The 25,456-nt window shown below is 40.9% G+C and overlaps 1 protein-coding gene across 3 annotated transcripts in view; it reads right to left on the bottom strand.

Annotated features, from left to right (window-relative positions):
• Positions 1-634: 634 nt before the first annotated feature.
• prx (periaxin) overlaps positions 635-25,456 on the bottom strand; it is a 56,634-nt gene continuing 31,812 nt past the window's right edge. Inside the window, exons 8-9 of one of the 3 annotated variants that reach the window (XM_076873426.1) lie at positions 4,578-25,273; positions 635-2,947 (exon numbers count right to left, since the gene is read on the bottom strand). In XM_076873426.1, coding sequence (XP_076729541.1) covers positions 2,658-2,947; positions 4,578-25,273 — 20,986 coding nt within the window. In that variant the 3' untranslated portion in view covers positions 635-2,657. Of the gene's footprint in view, positions 3,033-3,440; positions 4,049-4,577; positions 25,274-25,456 lie in introns of those variants that run through there. The other 2 variants (XM_076873428.1, XM_076873427.1) reach the window with 2 other exon arrangements.

The raw sequence follows: 25,456 nt of genomic DNA, 5'->3' as shown, positions 1-25,456 counted from the left end.
TAATATAAACAGGCCAGTAAAACCGAGCTTTGGTATCATATAGTCAAAATATTCAAAAAGAAATACATTAAAGATTATTAAGAGTCTTAATTATTTTTCTGGATTTAAATGGGCTTCCAGACCACTGCGTTTCTTATATTAGGAATTTAAAATGTACATGTTGTGCTTTGTTCATATGTTCTGTCATACTCTTAAATGGTGTATGCTTATATTAAATAAAGTGGTTTTCAAATAATGAGACCATAAATTGCTATAAACTGCTTTAAATAGCCTTTTCAGTCATTTTTTTTATACCCTTGGCTAGGGATGATGTCATAGAGGGAGGATCTCCCTAATATGGTCAATTAAGGCACAAAGTGCTACACACAAGCTCCACCTACCCGTTGCCCCTGTGAGGGGCATCGATTCAGGGGGCAGTTGGTTTATGAAAGTTGGGTGGCCTTAAAGTGAAGATCTAAAAACAGCTTGTTTCAGACATTTAATGAAGTGAGGATCTGCACCAAGGCCCAGCTTATGATGAAGAATAACTCTGAGATGAGAATTATGCAATATAAAAATATGGAGTAGGAAATAATGTTGTCTCTTTGAAAATTTCACTGAAATTTATTTAAAATTTGACTACAGGACAGAAGACTTTTTGTGTGAATATTACTTTATTTAAGTAACATCTTTACAAACATTCTTTCAATGCAGCTCTGACAAAACACTTGCCACTGAAACCCTTAGAATCAAAAAGAAATTCGAAGACCTTGTTAAACCAGAAAGTTAAAAATCTCTCTGCATGTACATCCTGCCTCAGTGCGCGTTACCTTCACATGTCACTACTCGTCTCAGCTTTTTTTAAAGTTCTAGTTCTCAGCTGCAAAAAAAGGCACTGTGCTAAACGTTGTTAATGAGACAACTCTTTTATGGATTCATGCATTTTACCACGCAGCTTCATTCCATCAGTCAGCCAAATAAAGGAAACATAAAAGTGTTTATTCTTAAATGTTTTACATCTACTTGAAAATAGAAAACCGTTCAAAAAGCCTGATTGGTGTATCCTTTAAGGTAGGACGTTTTAACAGAATACCAGAAAAATTACAAACATGTTTATAAATGGTAAGTTCTTTGTTTATAAATTAAACTTAAATATCAAAATTTAGAGACATAAAAACTGATATTCAAGAAGATTATTCCATTTTAAAACAGTTTATACATTAAATAGTAGATACATTGTTTAAATTGTACTGGGTAAAGGCACTTAAAGTTTCAATCTCTCCGACAGTAATTTTTGGTGTTTTTAGAAATATTTATAACTCTGTTTTCTGGCCTTTTTTTCTAACACGATTGCTTTGCAACAAGATCAAGACACGCCACCCCCACTAGTCTCACTCTAGCAGCCTTTTAGCAACTTGGATCAACAGAATAAACTTTACAGTTTCCTCTCTAAAATTTCTGAATTTCTGGTTTAAATCCCCAAATTTCCGTCCAGCTCACTGCTGATGTTTTGAAACGCAACAATACTTAACAGCCGAGCTTCAGAAATATCAGTGTATTTTAAAGCTACAGCCTCATTCACAAAAAATACAGTGGTGCCCTTTTTTTTGGCATTGTACAGTAAAAACATTAATAAAAAATATATTAGCAGCAGGTTGGGCTAAATATTTGAGAGCAACCTATAACCAGATAGTCACAGGTTTGATCCCCACAGCAGATAAAGAGTCCAGAGCGTCCTGCTTACTCACTGACCGTCTCTGGGAAAAAAAAAAAGCACAGGCTAAATGTGCTAATATATAAAACTATGGCAAAAAAAGCCCATAATCTCAGAAAGTTCACACTTTTTCTTCAAGATAAACAAAACATTGTTTCAGGTCAAAACAATATCATTTATGCTTTGGTAAATATGAAAATACATTTTGAACTGAAAAGGAAACAGCTTCAAAAAAGCAATTATATTGTTTTATTTACATAAATATTCCTCTGGCCTACGTTGTGATGGTTCATAATGAAATATTTTTAAATGATCATAGAACTGAATCATGAACCATGAAGTCGATGTGAGTAAAAGACTCTTTCCAGCGCATTTCAAACACAAAACAAAAATAAATAATGAAGCAGTCCGACATGTTTACATTCAGAGTGAAACCTTTAAAAACCAAACAAAATCGGATAAATAATTTGGACTAAACTAACAAACCGTAACAAAAAAAGTCGTCACATGTAAGATGAGAGAAGGAAATATATAGCAATCTTTAGCTATAATAATGACAATAATACTGCTTGATGTAATGTTATTGTAGTTCATCACATTCATACATCATCTATGAAAATATAATTTTTTTTGTTAAGGCACAGATGAACCCCAAATTAATATACACGGTGTTCCTCTGGGCTATGTTACTATTTATCCATCTAAATTGATTTGGTTAGAGTTGCCCAGTTTTGGCGATATTAGCTGGAGAAATGATGCGTGGAGCCCACAAATAATCAGTTCAAAAAAGTTCAGTAGATAAACAGCACTACAGGTCAGAAGAAAAAACTAATGTATCACTAATTTGGGGATGAATTGTCCTTTTATTAGAGGTTTACTTTATATTAACACGGCAACCTCACAAAAAAACTAAACAACAATAACAAGAAAAGTAAAATACATTAAAGATACCATTCCAGCATCTTCAGTACTTTGACACCTGGTGAGCTGCTGTTGTTGTCTTTGTTGTTGCTGTGGTCGTTGAAGACTCGTCTGTTCGTGTTTCAGCCAGGTGGGTGATTCTGGTGGTCTTTGTCACCATGGTGACAGTTCCCTCCTCGGAGGAAGAGATTTGGTGCTCTTCGGTCATTTGCGAGGTGGTGAAGTCGAGCCCTGAGGTGTGGAGGCAGAAAGACCCCGAGACATCTGCCTCACCCCCTACCTCACCTTTCTGCTGGGCCTGAGGAGAACTCTCTGGAGTTATCTGGAGGAAGCCTGCGGTAGGTAGGCCAGGAAATAAGAGAAATGAAAGAAAAAGAGGAGGATAGGTGAAGAAATCAAGAGGGAAAAGAAACTTAGTCTTATGTAGAAGAGACAAAACAAGAGTATATAGATTAGTGATTTATTTACCAGGAACACAAAAAAATATACAAAAAACATCAAAGGTAGCAGCAAGAATAAAGTATAGATAGTGTAAAGTATATTCTAATAAATCCTGTGGTAATATAGTGAAAAAACCCAGTAAAATCCAGACATAACATATGAGAACCACATGCAAAATTGATTAAACATCATTTTTGAATGTGTAGACTTTTACAGTTTTTCATTTTCTCATTTATATGCTTTATTTTCTCATTTCTCATAATGCAACTAAACGGGCAAATTTAATAGACGGGGTAGATACAAATTTAGATTTTTCTAAATTTTCAATGTAGTGCTTTGATAAAAAAATCTCTATTTTCTTGTCCTTACTATATCTATTAAAATATATAAGAGCTCAGGCTATGCATTTTTCTTAAAGAAACATGAAACACTGGATGACTAGTCTTTTAGTGTGGCAATGCACAGTGATTCAAATGAATGCAGAAGAATTTAAAGCTGACTGGGTTGGGTTCAAAACCTGCACTAAAACTTTCTGGTAAAATGCTGCCATCTTGTGGTGAAGTTTTTAATTAAATATCTCAGAGGGTTTTTACAAAAAGCGGCTTTAATAATAACATTAACAGCAGTATTGACGTAATGCCAGCCCAATCCGGTTGTTCAGTGATGACGCGACGAATCCTACTTCCGGGTCTAAAGTAGTCTGCGTTTAATATGGCTTTTGTGTTGTTAACATGTTTAATGTTATGTATTTTCTTCTATTTGATCTCAAAAAGCTCCTAAAACAGTCAGTGATCACTGTTGACCTCCCTCGGCTTTTATTACCACTAATCATTTATTTAAGCTCAGCTTTTAAAACCTTAGGATGTAACTACAGCCCAGCCCATGCAGCAGTATATGAATGACTAACCTCGTATTGTGGATGGATTATCTCAGTTGTTCTCTGGCTGAAGTTTGGTCCTTTTACAGCATCCTGCCATGTGATTACATTTGTTCCTGACCACCGAGAACACTCACGTTAACTTTTATTGAGTGGAAAAAAAGTTAGCTTGTTTATATTATGCTAACATAGCTGTGTCGCTAGCGGTCACGTAGCACATCATTATATACCAGCTAACCCAACTTCAGTAACCCTACAAACGTCACTGCTGTTTAGTTTTCTGTCTTCATTAATGCTGGAAGTGATAGCAGAGCTGTACGTTTTAATTTGTTTCCAAAACCCCGCAGTCAGGACATGCTATATTGTATTTAGATAGAAGCTAGCGAGCTAACTCCTGCTAACTTCTAACTCCGTTAGATGTCATAAATTCCATTTTCATGGATGCCTGGATGTTAAACTCAATTGTTACACCTGGTAGAGCAGAACGCTGATCATTTTATTAAAGATGAAAGACTTTAGACAGTTTTTCAACTCTCAGTAATGCCATAGTGATCGTTTGATATATGGACCTGCAGCAGAGTTTAGGCCCAGACACGGCTAGTGACGTCAGACTGAACAATCGGATAGCATCTCCTTTAGCCTTACCTGTGGCATGTGGCTTCAAGGTGACCTTTGGGACCTTAAACCATGAGGAAGACTCTCTCTCTTCTGATTCCCTGCTTTTGCTCTCCACCTTGCTCCAAGCTTGAAACTTTGTTGAGGTGAACTCTGTGGCAAAACCAGAAGGGGACTCTGAGCTGTCCCTGTCCAGCATTTCTGTTCTGGCACGAGAAGACACCAAATCCTTCAAAGGGTCCTCAGTGAAACCCCCTGGTAACATTGTGCTTGATTGTACTTCTTCTGGTGATGAATGCTTTCCCAGTTCCCCACTTGTTTCCATGTCTGCTCCTCTTGCACCCGTCTTCCCATATAGACTGGTGAACTCCACCTTTGGGAGTTTGATTTTACCACTGAATGCCACCTTCTCTTCCTTGGAGCCCTTGTGAGGGCTTTCACCATTGAGACTTGAACTTGAACCTTCTCTTTTGACAGTGTCACCACCAAATGATGCAGATTTGCCAGACGAAAACGACACTTTAGGCATCTTTATTCTTCCCCCCTTTGACTTTTCTTCTTCTGCCCCTTCTTTTTCTGCACTTGCAGCAGCTGACTTTTCTTTGGACTTTCCAAAGCTTGGCTTCTTTTTGATTTTGGGCATCTTCACTTTGACAGTCTCTGTCTCAGCCTCAGCCATTGCTTCCCCTTTTAAGGGACTTGTGCTTGTAGCAGGCTCATTTGTTGGAGGAGTGTCTACCAAGACAAAAACCGCTTTCTTTACTTTAGGCATTTTAGGGCCCTCATACTGAATTTCTGGCCCATGGACATTCACACTTTCCTCTGGTGAGGATAGGGAGGGTAATGGGACGCCAAACTTAGGGATTTTGATTTTCTTGCCTTTTTCTGTTTTGCTGTTATCTCCATCTTGAGATGAGCCAATATCAAACTCTATGTCTGGTATTTTGGGGACTCTGATTCCTGCATGTGGAGATGAGGAGCCACCCTCTCCTTTCACTTCTGTTTTTAGACTTACACTTGGTAATGTAACTTCTGGTACTGGATGGTTAACACGATTTTTGTCATCTTTATGACCATTCTGGGTTTCAACTTCAAAATACTCAAATCTTTCTCCACCGTTTTTCTTTTTTGGCATTCCAATCTTGAATTTTGTTCCTTTGACTTTAGGCCCTTTTACTTTGCTGCTGGTTTCTGTAGTGACATCTAAGTCAGGTAGATCAACTTTTTTCCTGTCCTTTTTGCCCTCCCCTTTGTGAAGTCCAGTATCAAGTTCTAAGCCTCCTTTTGGACCTTTGATATCTATTGTCGGGACTTTTAATTTTAGGCCTTTGTGCTCACCCTCAAAATGCAAATCAGCTTCTCCAAGAGCCCCAGTGTCCAGGTCAGCCTTACCACTTGGTAAGTTAATCTCTGCTTCAGTGGTTTTAGCCATTGGCAGTAGTATTTCTCCCTCTGGAACTTTAATATCAGAACTGGTTACTTTCATCTCTACAACAGATACCTCACTACCTTTACTTTTGCCTTTCGGGAGTGAAATATCAACTTTTGGCATCTTGATATCTGGCAGTTTGATGATTCCTCCCTCTGTCTCCATTTTCTCTGCTGGTGTATCAATGTTTACTTTTCCCTTGGGAAGTGATATGCCCACATTTGGCATCTTGAACTCTCCTCTATCTCCCCTGATATCTGCCTCAGGACCTTGCACTGAAGGTTTTCCTTTAGGAAGAGAAATGTCAACTTTTGGCATCCTGAATATTCCTCCCTCACCCTTAATTGTAGCGTTGGCACCTTCAGTCTCTCCCGTTGGAAGTGAAATATTGACTGAAGGCACTGTCATATGTGGCATTTTGCTGCCATCTCCCTCAATTTCAATCTCTCCTTTAATTTTGCCAGCTTTTCCTTTGGGTAGAGAGACGTTAAAACCTGGCATTTTGACCTGAGGCATTCTGATCCCCCCCCCTGCACCTCCTTCCAGCTCGATCTCTGCACCTTCTGTTTTTCCTTTAGGTAGTGAAATATCAACTGAAGGCATATTGATGTGGGGCATCTTGAATTTTCCAGCTTCTCCTTTGATCTCCACATCTCGAACTCCTGGACTTTCAACTTTTCCTTTAGGTAGAGAAACATCAACATTCATTTCGATATCTGCACCTTCAATCTTTCCCTTGGGTGCTGAAATATCAACTGAAGGCATTTTCATTTGTGGTGTTTTGAATTTCGCTCTTTCATTTCCTTCTGTTTCAGTCTCTGCATCTCCAGTCTTTCCGCTGGGCAGTGAAATATCAACAGAGGGCATGCTTAGATGTGGTATCTTAAATTTCCCACCTTCCCCCTTTAACTCCACTTCTGGACCTTCAATCTGTCCTTTGGTTAGAGAGATATCAACATCTGGCTTTTTCCAGTGAGGCATCTTAAAATTTCCTTTGCCATGTCCTTCTACTTCAACATCTGGACCTCCAATCTTCCCTTTGGGCAATGAAATATCAACAGAAGGCATGCTTAAATGTGGCATCTTGAATTTTCCACCTTCTCCTTGAATCTCTATCTCTGGACCTTCAATATGACCTTTAGGCAGAGAAACATCAGCATTGGGCATTTTCAGATAAGGTGTTTTGACTTTTGCTTCTCCTTGTCCATCCACTTCTATTTCTGCCTCAGTATCTTTGAGTTTTCCTTTAGGAAGCGATATGTCAATGTTGGGCATTTTTATGTGAGGCATTTTTAACTTTCCCTCTGTAGTCTCCTTCATTTCTAAATCTGGTGAATCAGTCTTTGCTTTTGGAAGTGAAATATCAAGTGCAGGCATATTAAAATGAGGCCTTTTGAATTTTCCGTCACCCCCTTTTAGCTCCAGGTCTGGTCCTTCAATCTTTGGAGACTTTCCTCTGGGCAAGGACACATCAAGGTCTAATTTGGGGAGAGAAACATCAATTGTTGGCATTTTGGGAATTTTAAGGTTTCCCTCATAACCTCTTATATCAGCCTCTGTAACATCAACTTCTGCTTTTGGGAGAAGAACCTCAGTCTCTGGTGTTTTAGCTGCTGGTAACGAGAGCTCAACAGAAGGCATCTTGACCTTGGTTTTAGCTTCAAGGTCACCACTTGGCTTACCTAGGTCTTTTTCTTTAGAGACAAAGCCTGGGATAGAAAACTTTGGCAGTTTTAAAGAGACGTCAGGTGCATGGAAGCCACCTTTTGCCTCTACATCTGCATCCAGTTTTGCTTCAACTTTTTCCTCTGGGAGTTCACTTTTGGGTGATGATATTTTTAACTTGGGAAATTTCATTTTGTATTTTGACATGTCATCTGAGTTGTCAACATTGATATCTGGTTGATGAATGTCAATTTTTCCCTTTTTCCCTTTAACATCAACATCAGGACAAGAGACTGATACATCTGCAGCCTTCTTGGACATGCCAAATGAGGGCAGTTTGATTTTAGGTTTTTTCACCTTGACTTTTCCACCTCCATCAAACTCCACCGACGGTGCTCTGATCTCTCCTTCTACATGTGGTGAACTGAGTGAAGTATCTCCCTTAGGTACTGGTATTTCCAAGTTACAGCTCTTTGTCTTTCCCCCAAACCTAGGAAGAGTGAAACTAGGTACTTTGAGGAAAACAGGTAGATCAAAGCTGCCCCCTGAAGAAGGCCTCCCTCCTTCTGCTTTCAGAAGTTCTACTTCCACATCATCACCTTTGGGTTTTGTAAGGCCAAAATTGAGATCCATCTTTGGAGCTGAGATGTCAACTGTTGGTAGTTTTACTGTGGGAAGTTTTAGGGATGCACCTGGACCTTCTAGACCACCTGTCTCTATATCTTCATTCTTAACTTCCAATTTGGCAGGATTAAGGCCTCCTGTAAGACCAGACATCTCCAAATCTCCAGATGCATCAGGACTTAGAGTATCAACTTTGAAGCCTTTAGCTTTTACACCAGAGGGCAGGCTGAGGTCAAGGTCAAATTTGGGCAGATTTATGTCAAGACTTGGCATATGGAATCCACCTCCTTTTTTATCAACTTCAACCTTCGGGATATCAAACCTTCCTTTTTCAGAGAGTCCTTCAATATTGATATCTCCCTCTACTGTACCCTCTGGAACTGTAACCTTTTCTCCCTTCACGTTGGGTCCTTCCACTTTGATATCACCTTCTGGGAAGTTCATCTTTGGAAGTGAAATATCAACTTTGGGCATTGTGAATTTGCGTCCTTTATTGCCAGGACCTTCGATGTTGAGGTCAACTTCAGCTTTTCCTTCAGGTAGTAAAATCTCAAACCCTGGATGTGCACCTTCTATGTTGAATTGAGGTCCCGTTGCTTTGATTTTAGGAAGAGAGACAGATGGCATATGAAACCTTCCACCCTTTTCAGCGTGCCCGTCAATTTCTCCGTGTGCTTTTGCTTTAGGGAGTGAAATATCAATTTCGGGTATCTCAGTTGTCCCACCTTTAGTATCATGGCCCTTTATTTTTACACCACCTTCTGGGAGACTGACTTTAGGCAAAGAAACATCAAATTTTGGCATTTTGAATTTGCCCCCTTTCATGTCAGGGCCTTCGATATTTATGTCACCCTCAACCTTTCCTTTAGGAAGTGAAACATCAACAGATGGAATTTTGATGTTCCCTCCCTTGACATCAGGACCCTCAAGAGTGACATCAACATCTGGAGACTTCATTTTGGGTAGTGAGAGATCCAATGATGGCATGTCGACAGTGGGCAATTTAAATTTCCCCCCTTTAATATCTGGACCTTGGAGGCTTATATCTACCTCTGGAGACTTGATTTTAGGGAGTGACATATCACCTCTGACTTCAGGCCCTTGGATATCAACATCAAGTCCCTTTGCTTTGATTTTAGGAAGAGAAATATCAACTGAAGGCATGTGAAACTTGCCACCTTTCCCAGTTTTTCCTTCAATGTCAATATCCACATCTGCTTTTCCCTTTGGAAGAGAGATATCAGCAGTGGGCATTTGAAGTTTCCCTTTGAAATCTGGTCCTTCAACATCGACTCCAGCCTTTGGGAGACTGACTTTAGGCAAAGAAACATCAAATTTTGGCATTTTGAATTTGCCCCCTTTCATCTCAGGCCCTTCGATATTTATGTCACCCTCAACCTTTCCTTTAGGAAGTGAAACATCAACAGATGGAATTTTGATGTTCCCTCCCTTGACATCAGGACCCTCAAGAGTGACATCAACATCTGGAGATTTCATTTTGGGTAGCGAAACATCAAGGGATGGTATATTTAGCTTCCCACCTTCAACCTGAGGGCCTTCGACATTAATTTCAGGTCCCTTGGCTTTGATTTTAGGAAAAGACAGGTCAATAGATGGCATGTGGAACTTTCCACCTTTTCCAATATCTCCTTCAATTTTTCCTTTTGCTTTTCCTTTGGGGAGTGAAATATCGATGTCTGGCATCTCAATCTTTCCAGTTTTAATGTCAGGACCTTTTATTTTGACACCACCTTCTGGAAGACTCTCTTTTGGTAAAGAAATATCAAATTTTGGCATTTTAAACTTGTCACCCTTCACTTCAGGGCCCTCAACATCAAGGCTGCCCTCAACCTTTCCTTTAGGAAGTGAAACATCAACAGATGGAATTTTGATGTTCCCTCCCTTGACATCAGGACCCTCAAGAGTGACATCAACATCTGGAGACTTCATTTTGGGTAGTGAGAGATCCAATGATGGCATGTCGACAGTGGGCAATTTAAATTTCCCCCCTTTAATATCTGGACCTTGGAGGTTGATATCTACCTCTGGAGACTTGATTTTAGGGAGTGACATATCACCTCTGACTTCAGGCCCTTGGATATCAACATCAAGTCCCTTTGCTTTGATTTTAGGAAGAGAAATATCAACTGAAGGCATGTGAAACTTGCCACCTTTACCAGTTTTTCCTTCAATGTCAATATCCACATCTGCTTTTCCCTTTGGAAGAGAGATATCAGCAGTGGGCATTTGAAGTTTCCCTTTGAAATCTGGTCCTTCAACATCGACTCCAGCCTTTGGGAGACTGACTTTAGGCAAAGAAACATCAAATTTTGGCATTTTGAATTTGCCCCCTTTCATGTCAGGGCCTTCGATATTTATGTCACCCTCAACCTTTCCTTTAGGAAGTGAAACATCAACAGATGGAATTTTGATGTTCCCTCCCTTGACATCAGGACCCTCAAGAGTGACATCAACATCTGGAGACTTCATTTTGGGTAGTGAGAGATCCAATGATGGCATGTCGACAGTGGGCAATTTAAATTTCCCCCCTTTAATATCTGGACCTTGGAGGCTGATATCTACCTCAGGAGACTTGATTTTAGGGAGTGACATATCACCTTTGACTTCAGGTCCTTGGATATCAACATCAAGTCCCTTTGCTTTGATTTTAGGAAGAGAAATATCAACTGAAGGCATGTGAAACTTGCCACCTTTACCAGTTTTTCCTTCAATGTCAATATCAACATCTGCTCTTCCCTTTGGAAGAGAGATATCAGCAGTGGGCATTTGAAGTTTCCCTTTGAAATCTGGTCCTTCAACATCGACTCCAGCCTTTGGGAGACTGACTTTAGGCAAAGAAACATCAAATTTTGGCATTTTGAATTTGCCCCCTTTCATGTCAGGGCCTTCGATATTTATGTCACCCTCAACCTTTCCTTTAGGAAGTGAAACATCAACAGATGGAATTTTGATGTTCCCTCCCTTGACATCAGGACCCTCAAGAGTGACATCTACATCTGGAGACTTCATTTTGGGTAGTGAGAGATCCAATGATGGCATGTCGACAGTGGGCAATTTAAATTTCCCCCCTTTAATATCTGGACCTTGGAGGTTGATATCTACCTCTGGAGACTTGATTTTAGGGAGTGACATATCACCTCTGACTTCAGGCCCTTGGATATCAACATCAAGTCCTGTTGCTTTGATTTTAGGAAGAGAAATATCAACTGAAGGCATGTGAAACTTGCCACCTTTACCAGTTTTTCCTTCAATGTCAATATCCACATCTGCTTTTCCCTTTGGAAGAGAGATATCAGCAGTGGGCATTTGAAGTTTCCCTTTGAAATCTGGTCCTTCAACATCGACTCCAGCCTTTGGGAGACTGACTTTAGGCAAAGAAACATCAAATTTTGGCATTTTGAATTTGCCCCCTTTCATGTCAGGGCCTTCGATATTTATGTCACCCTCAACCTTTCCTTTAGGAAGTGAAACATCAACAGATGGAATTTTGATCTTCCCTCCCTTGACGTCAGGACCCTCAAGAGTGACATCTACATCTGGAGATTTCATTTTGGGTAGCGAAACATCAAGGGATGGTATATTTAGCTTCCCACCTTCAACCTGAGGGCCTTCAACATTAACTTCAGGACCTTTGGCTTTGATTTTAGGAAAAGACAGGTCAATAGATGGCATGTGAAACTTTCCACCTTTTCCAATATCTCCTTCAATTTTTCCTTTTGCTTTTCCTTTGGGGAGTGAAATATCGATGTCTGGCATCTCAATCTTTCCAGTTTTAATGTCAGGACCTTTTATTTTGACACCACCTTCTGGAAGACTCTCTTTTGGTAAAGAAATATCAAATTTTGGCATTTTAAACTTGTCACCCTTCACTTCAGGGCCCTCAACATCAAGGCTGCCCTCAACCTTTCCTTTAGGAAGTGAAACATCAACAGATGGAATTTTGATGTTCCCTCCCTTGACATCAGGACCCTCAAGAGTGACATCAACATCTGGAGACTTCATTTTGGGTAGTGAGAGATCCAATGATGGCATGTCGACAGTGGGCAATTTAAATTTCCCCCCTTTAATATCTGGACCTTGGAGGTTGATATCTACCTCTGGAGACTTGATTTTAGGGAGTGACATATCACCTCTGACTTCAGGCCCTTGGATATCAACATCAAGTCCCTTTGCTTTGATTTTAGGAAGAGAAATATCAACTGAAGGCATGTGAAACTTGCCACCTTTACCAGTTTTTCCTTCAATGTCAATATCCACATCGGCTTTTCCCTTTGGAAGAGAGATATCAGCAGTGGGCATTTGAAGTTTCCCTTTGAAATCTGGTCCTTCAACATCGACTCCAGCCTTTGGGAGACTGACTTTAGGCAAAGAAACATCAAATTTTGGCATTTTGAATTTGCCCCCTTTCATGTCAGGGCCTTCGATATTTATGTCACCCTCAACCTTTCCTTTAGGAAGTGAAACATCAACAGATGGAATTTTGATGTTCCCTCCCTTGACATCAGGACCCTCAAGAGTGACATCAACATCTGGAGACTTCATTTTGGGTAGTGAGAGATCCAATGATGGCATGTCGACAGTGGGCAATTTAAATTTCCCCCCTTTAATATCTGGACCTTGGAGGTTGATATCTACCTCTGGAGACTTGATTTTAGGGAGTGACATATCACCTCTGACTTCAGGCCCTTGGATATCAACATCAAGTCCCTTTGCTTTGATTTTAGGAAGAGAAATATCAACTGAAGGCATGTGAAACTTGCCACCTTTACCAGTTTTTCCTTCAATGTCAATATCCACATCGGCTTTTCCCTTTGGAAGAGAGATATCAGCAGTGGGCATTTGAAGTTTCCCTTTGAAATCTGGTCCTTCAACATCGACTCCAGCCTTTGGGAGACTGACTTTAGGCAAAGAAACATCAAATTTTGGCATTTTGAATTTGCCCCCTTTCATGTCAGGGCCTTCGATATTTATGTCACCCTCAACCTTTCCTTTAGGAAGTGAAACATCAACAGATGGAATTTTGATGTTCCCTCCCTTGACATCAGGACCCTCAAGAGTGACATCAACATCTGGAGACTTCATTTTGGGTAGTGAGAGATCCAATGATGGCATGTCGACAGTGGGCAATTTAAATTTCCCCCCTTTAATATCTGGACCTTGGAGGCTTATATCTACCTCTGGAGACTTGATTTTAGGGAGTGACATATCACCTCTGACTTCAGGCCCTTGGATATCAACATCAAGTCCCTTTGCTTTGATTTTAGGAAGAGAAATATCAACTGAAGGCATGTGAAACTTGCCACCTTTCCCAGTTTTTCCTTCAATGTCAATATCCACATCTGCTTTTCCCTTTGGAAGAGAGATATCAGCAGTGGGCATTTGAAGTTTCCCTTTGAAATCTGGTCCTTCAACATCGACTCCAGCCTTTGGGAGACTGACTTTAGGCAAAGAAACATCAAATTTTGGCATTTTGAATTTGCCCCCTTTCATCTCAGGCCCTTCGATATTTATGTCACCCTCAACCTTTCCTTTAGGAAGTGAAACATCAACAGATGGAATTTTGATGTTCCCTCCCTTGACATCAGGACCCTCAAGAGTGACATCAACATCTGGAGATTTCATTTTGGGTAGCGAAACATCAAGGGATGGTATATTTAGCTTCCCACCTTCAACCTGAGGGCCTTCGACATTAATTTCAGGTCCCTTGGCTTTGATTTTAGGAAAAGACAGGTCAATAGATGGCATGTGGAACTTTCCACCTTTTCCAATATCTCCTTCAATTTTTCCTTTTGCTTTTCCTTTGGGGAGTGAAATATCGATGTCTGGCATCTCAATCTTTCCAGTTTTAATGTCAGGACCTTTTATTTTGACACCACCTTCTGGAAGACTCTCTTTTGGTAAAGAAATATCAAATTTTGGCATTTTAAACTTGTCACCCTTCACTTCAGGGCCCTCAACATCAAGGCTGCCCTCAACCTTTCCTTTAGGAAGTGAAACATCAACAGATGGAATTTTGATGTTCCCTCCCTTGACATCAGGACCCTCAAGAGTGACATCAACATCTGGAGACTTCATTTTGGGTAGTGAGAGATCCAATGATGGCATGTCGACAGTGGGCAATTTAAATTTCCCCCCTTTAATATCTGGACCTTGGAGGTTGATATCTACCTCTGGAGACTTGATTTTAGGGAGTGACATATCACCTCTGACTTCAGGCCCTTGGATATCAACATCAAGTCCCTTTGCTTTGATTTTAGGAAGAGAAATATCAACTGAAGGCATGTGAAACTTGCCACCTTTACCAGTTTTTCCTTCAATGTCAATATCCACATCTGCTTTTCCCTTTGGAAGAGAGATATCAGCAGTGGGCATTTGAAGTTTCCCTTTGAAATCTGGTCCTTCAACATCGACTCCAGCCTTTGGGAGACTGACTTTAGGCAAAGAAACATCAAATTTTGGCATTTTGAATTTGCCCCCTTTCATGTCAGGGCCTTCGATATTTATGTCACCCTCAACCTTTCCTTTAGGAAGTGAAACATCAACAGATGGAATTTTGATGTTCCCTCCCTTGACATCAGGACCCTCAAGAGTGACATCAACATCTGGAGACTTCATTTTGGGTAGTGAGAGATCCAATGATGGCATGTCGACAGTGGGCAATTTAAATTTCCCCCCTTTAATATCTGGACCTTGGAGGCTGATATCTACCTCAGGAGACTTGATTTTAGGGAGTGACATATCACCTTTGACTTCAGGTCCTTGGATATCAACATCAAGTCCCTTTGCTTTGATTTTAGGAAGAGAAATATCAACTGAAGGCATGTGAAACTTGCCACCTTTACCAGTTTTTCCTTCAATGTCAATATCAACATCTGCTCTTCCCTTTGGAAGAGAGATATCAGCAGTGGGCATTTGAAGTTTCCCTTTGAAATCTGGTCCTTCAACATCGACTCCAGCCTTTGGGAGACTGACTTTAGGCAAAGAAACATCAAATTTTGGCATTTTGAATTTGCCCCCTTTCATGTCAGGGCCTTCGATATTTATGTCACCCTCAACCTTTCCTTTAGGAAGTGAAACATCAACAGATGGAATTTTGATGTTCCCTCCCTTGACATCAGGACCCTCAAGAGTGACATCTACATCTGGAGACTTCATTTTGGGTAGTGAGAGATCCAATGATGGCATGTCGACAGTGGGCAATTTAAATTTCCCCCCTTTAATATCTGGACCTTGGAGGTTGATATCTACCTCTGGAGACTTGATTTTAGGGAGTGACATATCACCTCTGACTTCAGGCCCTTGGATATCAACATCAAGTCCTGTTGCTTTGATTTTAGGAAGAGAAATATCAACTGAAGGCATGTGAAACTTGCCACCTTTACCAGTTTTTCCTTCAATGTCAATATCCACATCTGCTTTTCCCTTTGGAAGAGAGATATCAGCAGTGGGCATTTGAAGTTTCCCTTTGAAATCTGGTCCTTCAACATCGACTCCAGCCTTTGGGAGACTGACTTTAGGCAAAGAAACATCAAATTTTGGCATTTTGAATTTGCCCCCTTTCATGTCAGGGCCTTCGATATTTATGTCACCCTCAACCTTTCCTTTAGGAAGTGAAACATCAACAGATGGAATTTTGATCTTCCCTCCCTTGACGTCAGGACCCTCAAGAGTGACATCTACATCTGGAGATTTCATTTTGGGTAGCGAAACATCAAGGGATGGTATATTTAGCTTCCCACCTTCAACCTGAGGGCCTTCAACATTAACTTCAGGACCTTTGGCTTTGATTTTAGGAAAAGACAGGTCAATAGATGGCATGTGAAACTTTCCACCTTTTCCAATATCTCCTTCAATTTTTCCTTTTGCTTTTCCTTTGGGGAGTGAAATATCGATGTCTGGCATCTCAATCTTTCCAGTTTTAATGTCAGGACCTTTTATTTTGACACCACCTTCTGGAAGACTCTCTTTTGGTAAAGAAATATCAAATTTTGGCATTTTAAACTTGTCACCCTTCACTTCAGGGCCCTCAACATCAAGGCTGCCCTCAACCTTTCCTTTAGGAAGTGAAACATCAACAGATGGAATTTTGATGTTCCCTCCCTTGACATCAGGACCCTCAAGAGTGACATCAACATCTGGAGACTTCATTTTGGGTAGTGAGAGATCCAATGATGGCATGTCGACAGTGGGCAATTTAAATTTCCCCCCTTTAATATCTGGACCTTGGAGGTTGATATCTACCTCTGGAGACTTGATTTTAGGGAGTGACATATCACCTCTGACTTCAGGCCCTTGGATATCAACATCAAGTCCCTTTGCTTTGATTTTAGGAAGAGAAATATCAACTGAAGGCATGTGAAACTTGCCACCTTTACCAGTTTTTCCTTCAATGTCAATATCCACATCGGCTTTTCCCTTTGGAAGAGAGATATCAGCAGTGGGCATTTGAAGTTTCCCTTTGAAATCTGGTCCTTCAACATCGACTCCAGCCTTTGGGAGACTGACTTTAGGCAAAGAAACATCAAATTTTGGCATTTTGAATTTGCCCCCTTTCATGTCAGGGCCTTCGATATTTATGTCACCCTCAACCTTTCCTTTAGGAAGTGAAACATCAACAGATGGAATTTTGATGTTCCCTCCCTTGACATCAGGACCCTCAAGAGTGACATCAACATCTGGAGACTTCATTTTGGGTAGTGAGAGATCCAATGATGGCATGTCGACAGTGGGCAATTTAAATTTCCCCCCTTTAATATCTGGACCTTGGAGGCTGATATCTACCTCAGGAGACTTGATTTTAGGGAGTGACATATCACCTTTGACTTCAGGTCCTTGGATATCAACATCAAGTCCCTTTGCTTTGATTTTAGGAAGAGAAATATCAACTGAAGGCATGTGAAACTTGCCACCTTTACCAGTTTTTCCTTCAATGTCAATATCCACATCTGCTTTTCCCTTTGGAAGAGAGATATCAGCAGTGGGCATTTGAAGTTTCCCTTTGAAATCTGGTCCTTCAACATCGACTCCAGCCTTTGGGAGACTGACTTTAGGCAAAGAAACATCAAATTTTGGCATTTTGAATTTGCCCCCTTTCATGTCAGGGCCTTCGATATTTATGTCACCCTCAACCTTTCCTTTAGGAAGTGAAACATCAACAGATGGAACTTTGATGTTCCCTCCCTTGACATCAGGACCCTCAAGAGTGACATCTACATCTGGAGACTTCAGTTTGGGTAGTGAGAGATCCAATGATGGCATGTCGACAGTGGGCAATTTAAATTTCCCCCCTTTAATATCTGGACCTTGGAGGTTGATATCTACCTCTGGAGACTTGATTTTAGGGAGTGACATATCACCTCTGACTTCAGGCCCTTGGATATCAACATCAAGTCCTGTTGCTTTGATTTTAGGAAGAGAAATATCAACTGAAGGCATGTGAAACTTGCCACCTTTACCAGTTTTTCCTTCAATGTCAATATCCACATCTGCTTTTCCCTTTGGAAGAGAGATATCAGCAGTGGGCATTTGAAGTTTCCCTTTGAAATCTGGTCCTTCAACATCGACTCCAGCCTTTGGGAGACTGACTTTAGGCAAAGAAACATCAAATTTTGGCATTTTGAATTTGCCCCCTTTCATGTCAGGGCCTTCGATATTTATGTCACCCTCAACCTTTCCTTTAGGAAGTGAAACATCAACAGATGGAATTTTGATGTTCCCTCCCTTGACATTAGGACCCTCAAGAGTGACATCAACATCTGGAGACTTCATTTTGGGTAGTGAGAGATCCAATGATGGCATGTCGACAGTGGGCAATTTAAATTTCCCCCCTTTAATATCTGGACCTTGGAGGTTGATATCTACCTCTGGAGACTTGATTTTAGGGAGTGACATATCACCTCTGACTTCAGGCCCTTGGATATCAACATCAAGTCCCTTTGCTTTGATTTTAGGAAGAGAAATATCAACTGAAGGCATGTGAAACTTGCCACCTTTACCAGTTTTTCCTTCAATGTCAATATCCACATCTGCTTTTCCCTTTGGAAGAGAGATATCAGCAGTGGGCATTTGAAGTTTCCCTTTGAAATCTGGTCCTTCAACATCGACTCCAGCCTTTGGGAGACTGACTTTAGGCAAAGAAACATCAAATTTTGGCATTTTGAATTTGCCCCCTTTCATGTCAGGGCCTTCGATATTTATGTCACCCTCAACCTTTCCTTTAGGAAGTGAAACATCAACAGATGGAATTTTGATCTTCCCTCCCTTGACGTCAGGACCCTCAAGAGTGACATCTACATCTGGAGATTTCATTTTGGGTAGCGAAACATCAAGGGATGGTATATTTAGCTTCCCACCTTCAACCTGAGGGCCTTCAACATTAACTTCAGGACCTTTGGCTTTGATTTTAGGAAAAGACAGGTCAATAGATGGCATGTGAAACTTTCCACCTTTTCCAATATCTCCTTCAATTTTTCCTTTTGCTTTTCCTTTGGGGAGTGAAATATCGATGTCTGGCATCTCAATCTTTCCAGTTTTAATGTCAGGACCTTTTATTTTGACACCACCTTCTGGAAGACTCTCTTTTGGTAAAGAAATATCAAATTTTGGCATTTTAAACTTGTCACCCTTCACTTCAGGGCCCTCAACATCAAGGCTGCCCTCAACCTTTCCTTTAGGAAGTGAAACATCAACAGATGGAATTTTGATGTTCCCTCCCTTGACATCAGGACCCTCAAGAGTGACATCAACATCTGGAGACTTCATTTTGGGTAGTGAGAGATCCAATGATGGCATGTCGACAGTGGGCAATTTAAATTTCCCCCCTTTAATATCTGGACCTTGGAGGTTGATATCTACCTCTGGAGACTTGATTTTAGGGAGTGACATATCACCTCTGACTTCAGGCCCTTGGATATCAACATCAAGTCCCTTTGCTTTGATTTTAGGAAGAGAAATATCAACTGAAGGCATGTGAAACTTGCCACCTTTACCAGTTTTTCCTTCAATGTCAATATCCACATCGGCTTTTCCCTTTGGAAGAGAGATATCAGCAGTGGGCATTTGAAGTTTCCCTTTGAAATCTGGTCCTTCAACATCGACTCCAGCCTTTGGGAGACTGACTTTAGGCAAAGAAACATCAAATTTTGGCATTTTGAATTTGCCCCCTTTCATGTCAGGGCCTTCGATATTTATGTCACCCTCAACCTTTCCTTTAGGAAGTGAAACATCAACAGATGGAATTTTGATGTTCCCTCCCTTGACATCAGGACCCTCAAGAGTGACATCAACATCTGGAGACTTCATTTTGGGTAGTGAGAGATCCAATGATGGCATGTCGACAGTGGGCAATTTAAATTTCCCCCCTTTAATATCTGGACCTTGGAGGCTGATATCTACCTCAGGAGACTTGATTTTAGGGAGTGACATATCACCTTTGACTTCAGGTCCTTGGATATCAACATCAAGTCCCTTTGCTTTGATTTTAGGAAGAGAAATATCAACTGAAGGCATGTGAAACTTGCCACCTTTACCAGTTTTTCCTTCAATGTCAATATCCACATCTGCTTTTCCCTTTGGAAGAGAGATATCAGCAGTGGGCATTTGAAGTTTCCCTTTGAAATCTGGTCCTTCAACATCGACTCCAGCCTTTGGGAGACTGACTTTAGGCAAAGAAACATCAAATTTTGGCATTTTGAATTTGCCCCCTTTCATGTCAGGGCCTTCGATATTTATGTCACCCTCAACCTTTCCTTTAGGAAGTGAAACATCAACAGATGGAACTTTGATGTTCCCTCCCTTGACATCAGGACCCTCAAGAGTGACATCTACATCTGGAGACTTCATTTTGGGTAGTGAGAGATCCAATGATGGCATGTCGACAGTGGGCAATTTAAATTTCCCCCCTTTAATATCTGGACCTTGGAGGTTGATATCTACCTCTGGAGACTTGATTTTAGGGAGTGACATATCACCTCTGACTTCAGGTCCTTGGATATCAACATCAAGTCCCTTTGCTTTGATTTTAGGAAGAGAAATATCAACTGAAGGCATGTGAAACTTGCCACCTTTACCAGTTTTTCCTTCAATGTCAATATCCACATCTGCTTTTCCCTTTGGAAGAGAGATATCAGCAGTGGGCATTTGAAGTTTCCCTTTGAAATCTGGTCCTTCAACATCGACTCCAGCCTTTGGGAGACTGACTTTAGGCAAAGAAACATCAAATTTTGGCATTTTGAATTTGCCCCCTTTCATGTCAGGGCCTTCGATATTTATGTCACCCTCAACCTTTCCTTTAGGAAGTGAAACATCAACAGATGGAACTTTGATGTTCCCTCCCTTGACATCAGGACCCTCAAGAGTGACATCTACATCTGGAGACTTCATTTTGGGTAGTGAGAGATCCAATGATGGCATGTCGACAGTGGGCAATTTAAATTTCCCCCCTTTAATATCTGGACCTTGGAGGTTGATATCTACCTCTGGAGACTTGATTTTAGGGAGTGACATATCACCTCTGACTTCAGGCCCTTGGATATCAACATCAAGTCCTGTTGCTTTGATTTTAGGAAGAGAAATATCAACTGAAGGCATGTGAAACTTGCCACCTTTACCAGTTTTTCCTTCAATGTCAATATCCACATCTGCTTTTCCCTTTGGAAGAGAGATATCAGCAGTGGGCATTTGAAGTTTCCCTTTGAAATCTGGTCCTTCAACATCGACTCCAGCCTTTGGGAGACTGACTTTAGGCAAAGAAACATCAAATTTTGGCATTTTGAATTTGCCCCCTTTCATGTCAGGGCCTTCGATATTTATGTCACCCTCAACCTTTCCTTTAGGAAGTGAAACATCAACAGATGGAATTTTGATGTTCCCTCCCTTGACATTAGGACCCTCAAGAGTGACATCAACATCTGGAGACTTCATTTTGGGTAGTGAGAGATCCAATGATGGCATGTCGACAGTGGGCAATTTAAATTTCCCCCCTTTAATATCTGGACCTTGGAGGTTGATATCTACCTCTGGAGACTTGATTTTAGGGAGTGACATATCACCTCTGACTTCAGGCCCTTGGATATCAACATCAAGTCCCTTTGCTTTGATTTTAGGAAGAGAAATATCAACTGAAGGCATGTGAAACTTGCCACCTTTACCAGTTTTTCCTTCAATGTCAATATCCACATCTGCTTTTCCCTTTGGAAGAGAAATATCAGCAGTGGGCATTTGAAGTTTCCCTTTGAAATCTGGTCCTTCAACATCGACTCCAGCCTTTGGGAGATTGACTTTAGGCAAAGAAACATCAAATTTTGGCATTTTGAATTTGCCCCCTTTCATGTCAGGGCCTTCGATATTTATGTCACCCTCAACCTTTCCTTTAGGAAGTGAAACATCAACAGATGGAATTTTGATCTTCCCTCCCTTGACGTCAGGACCCTCAAGAGTGACATCTACATCTGGAGATTTCATTTTGGGTAGCGAAACATCAAGGGATGGTATATTTAGCTTCCCACCTTCAACCTGAGGGCCTTCAACATTAACTTCAGGACCTTTGGCTTTGATTTTAGGAAAAGACAGGTCAATAGATGGCATGTGGAACTTTCCGCCTTTTCCAATATCTCCTTCAATTTTTCCTTTTGCTTTTCCTTTGGGGAGTGAAATATCGATGTCTGGCATCTCAATCTTTCCAGTTTTAATGTCAGGACCTTTTATTTTGACACCACCTTCTGGAAGACTCTCTTTTGGTAAAGAAATATCAAATTTTGGCATTTTAAACTTGTCACCCTTCACTTCAGGGCCCTCAACATCAAGGCTGCCCTCAACCTTTCCTTTAGGAAGTGAAACATCAACAGATGGAATTTTGATGTTCCCTCCCTTGACATCAGGACCCTCAAGATTAATATCTACATCTGGAGACTTCATTTTGGGTAGTGAAAGATCCAATGATGGCATGTCGACAGTGGGCAATTTAAATTTCCCCCCTTTAATATCTGGACCTTGGAGGTTGATATCTACCTCTGGAGACTTGATTTTAGGGAGTGACATATCACCTCTGACTTCAGGCCCTTGGATATCAACATCAAGTCCCTTTGCTTTGATTTTAGGAAGAGAAATATCAACTGAAGGCATGTGAAACTTGCCACCTTTCCCAGTTTTTCCTTCAATGTCAATATCAACATCTGCTTTTCCCTTTGGAAGAGAGATATCAGCAGTGGGCATTTGAAGTTTCCCTTTGAAATCTGGTCCTTCAACATCGACTCCAGCCTTTGGGAGACTGACTTTAGGCAAAGAAACATCAAATTTTGGCATTTTGAATTTGCCCCCTTTCATGTCAGGGCCTTCGATATTTATGTCACCCTCAACCTTTCCTTTAGGAAGTGAAACATCAACAGATGGAATTTTGATGTTCCCTCCCTTGACATCAGGACCCTCAAGCGTGACATATACATCCTGAGATTTTATATTAGGTGTAGAAAGATCTATGGATGGCATGTTTGGTTTTCCACCTTTGACTTGAGGACCTTCAGTATCTATATCTGGTCTTTTAGATTTTATTTTAGGGAGAGAGATGTTAATAGAGGGCATGTTGAACTTGTTGCCTTTGCCAGTGTGCCCTTCAATTTCCCCCCCTACTTTTCCTTTGGGGAGTGATATGTCAATATCTGGCATTTCAATCTTTCTTCCCTTTGTTTCAGGTCCTTTTAATTTGACATCACCCTCAGGAAAATTTACCTTTGGTAAAGAAATGTCAAATTTTGGCAGTGTTATCTTTCCTCCTCTACCTTCAGGCCCTTCAGTGTTTATGTCAATGCCAGTGTCAACTTCTCCCTCTTCTTTACCTTTTGGAAGTGAAATATCAACAGTCGGCATTTTTACAACAGGAAGATCAATGTCAACAGATGGTAAATTGAATTTGCCTCCTTTCCCATTACCTTCAAAGGTAATTTCTGGTCCTTCAACATTTATATCACCTTGCTTTGATTTAATTTGAGGTAGAGAAACATCAACTGAAGGGATTTGAAAAGGTTCTCCTTTACTTTTTACTTGTATGTCACCCTCTGCTTTTCCTTTTGCTTTTCCCTTTGGAGGAGAGATGTCAAGAGAAGGTCCTTCTAGGACAAGATTTCCCTCAGGCATCTTCATCTTTGGTAGTGAGACATCCAAAGAAGGCATCTGGAATTTTCTTCCTTTGACTTCAGGGCTCTCAATCTTTACCTCTCCCTCTGGTGATTTCATTACAGGAAGAGCGAAGTCAAGTGATGGGACGTTGAACTTTGCTCCTCCTTTTGCTTTAGATTCAATATCAAATTCCCCTTCTTTGGTGGGCACCTTTGGAAGTGAGATATCAAAAGTTGGGAGCTGGAACTTGCTACCCCCACTGCCACTGAGCTCCACATTGGCCTCAATGTTTGGCTTGGATAGTGAAAAGTCAACACCTGGAAGTTCTGGTCCTTCAAGTTTGACATCAGGGTCAGGTAGCTTTATTTTTGGAGGAGAAATGTCTACAGTGGGCATGCTGAGTTTGCCTCCTTTTACTTCACTCCCTTCTAAAACAACCTCTTTTTCAGATGGCTTCAGTTTTGGTAGGGATATATTACATGAAGGCATTTTAAAATTGCTTCCTTTTCCATCAGTTTCAGCCCCTCCCTTGTCTTTTGACAGAGAAACATCTATTGATGGCAGTTCAATTTTCCCTCCTTTGATATCAGAACCATGTAAATTAGCCTCAGTTTCAGATGTTCCCATCTTAGGGAGTCTGACATCAAGTGAAGGCATTTTGAATCGTCCTTTAGCAGAGGGAGCCTCCATTTCAATTTTGCCCTTTGCCCTTCCCTTTTCAAGAGAAATATCAACAGAGGGTATCTGCATTTCACTTGGTGGTAAATGAAAATTTCCTTCCCCTTCAACATCAGTCACTCCTGCTTTGCCTTTGGGAAGGATCAGGTCCACTTTGGGTAACTTGAATTCCCCTTCCACACCTTGTCCCCTTATGTTTACTTCTCCTGGTTGAGAAATGTCAAAATCAGGCATTTTGAATTTTCCATCACCACCAACATAGTAGTCCATATGGACATCTCCACTGTCTGATTGGACCTTTGGGAGTGAGAGCTCAACAGAAGGTAGAGAGAATTTTCCTTCCACTTCTGGGCACTCAGTGTCCACCGATGATCCCATCTTAGGTAGTGAGATATCAACCTTTGGCATAGAGATCTTGGGCCCTTTAAAAGTGCCCTCGACCTCATCAGGAATTCTCCGTCCGCTGTCTAATTCCAAATCAATATCAGCTACAGAGATGTCACTGGCAGGCATGTTGATTGCAGTCTTCCTAATTCCTTCGTGATCTTTGATCAATATGTCAGTCTTTCCCTTCACTTTAGGCAAAGAAATATCAACAGAGGGAAGACCGATCTGCCCATCTCCTTTGATTTCTACCTCTGGAGGTTTTATGTCAGTATGAGGCATTTTGATGCCTCCAGCTTTTACCTTGATGTCACCATCAATTTCATCTGAATGGTGTGAGAGTCTAACTTTGGGTAGTTTCAACTTTGGCATTCTGACCTTTGCATCTCCTTTGTCTGCATCTACATGAACTTTTCCTTCAGCTGTTTCAGCTCTTCCTTTGATGTCCATTTCAGGAGCTTTGATTTTGGCCGTTCCCTTCACACTGGGCAAAGATGTCTCAGCTTTTCCTGAAGGGAGAGCAAACTCCACATCAGGTAGGCTAACTTTAGATGCTCCCTTCTCCACATCTTTATTAGCAGACAAACTGAACTCCACAGATGGCGGCTGGATGTTTACCCCCGGAGGCTTCAGCTCCACAGATCCAGTTTCCAAAGTAGAGCCTGACTTTGTGTGTTTGCTTGTAGGAAAGGTGATGCCAAACTTGTGTCCTTTTCCTTTGCTTTTCACTTTAGCTCCAGGCATTTCAGATGGGGAAATATTCACTTGTCCTTCAAACCGTCCTGTCTCCACTTTTGCTCCTTTTTGCGGGAACCTTGGAAAACAGTGTTTTAGAGAGGAAAAAAGGAAATAGGAAAGAACATTGTAATATTTCCCCAAAAGATTATATCTAATTTAAAGCACAACATTACAATAGATCTAATTTAATGTTGTGCAATTTAATGTACAACAAGCATTGCATTGTAGTATTATTTGGAACTACCAAAGAGAAAGAAAC

This window comes from Maylandia zebra, linkage group LG14, assembly GCF_041146795.1.
Source record: "Maylandia zebra isolate NMK-2024a linkage group LG14, Mzebra_GT3a, whole genome shotgun sequence".
In the NCBI taxonomy this organism is placed as follows: domain Eukaryota; kingdom Metazoa; phylum Chordata; class Actinopteri; order Cichliformes; family Cichlidae; genus Maylandia; species Maylandia zebra.
Note: the sequence above shows the minus strand (reverse complement) of the source record. Positions and strands in the feature narration are given on the sequence as shown.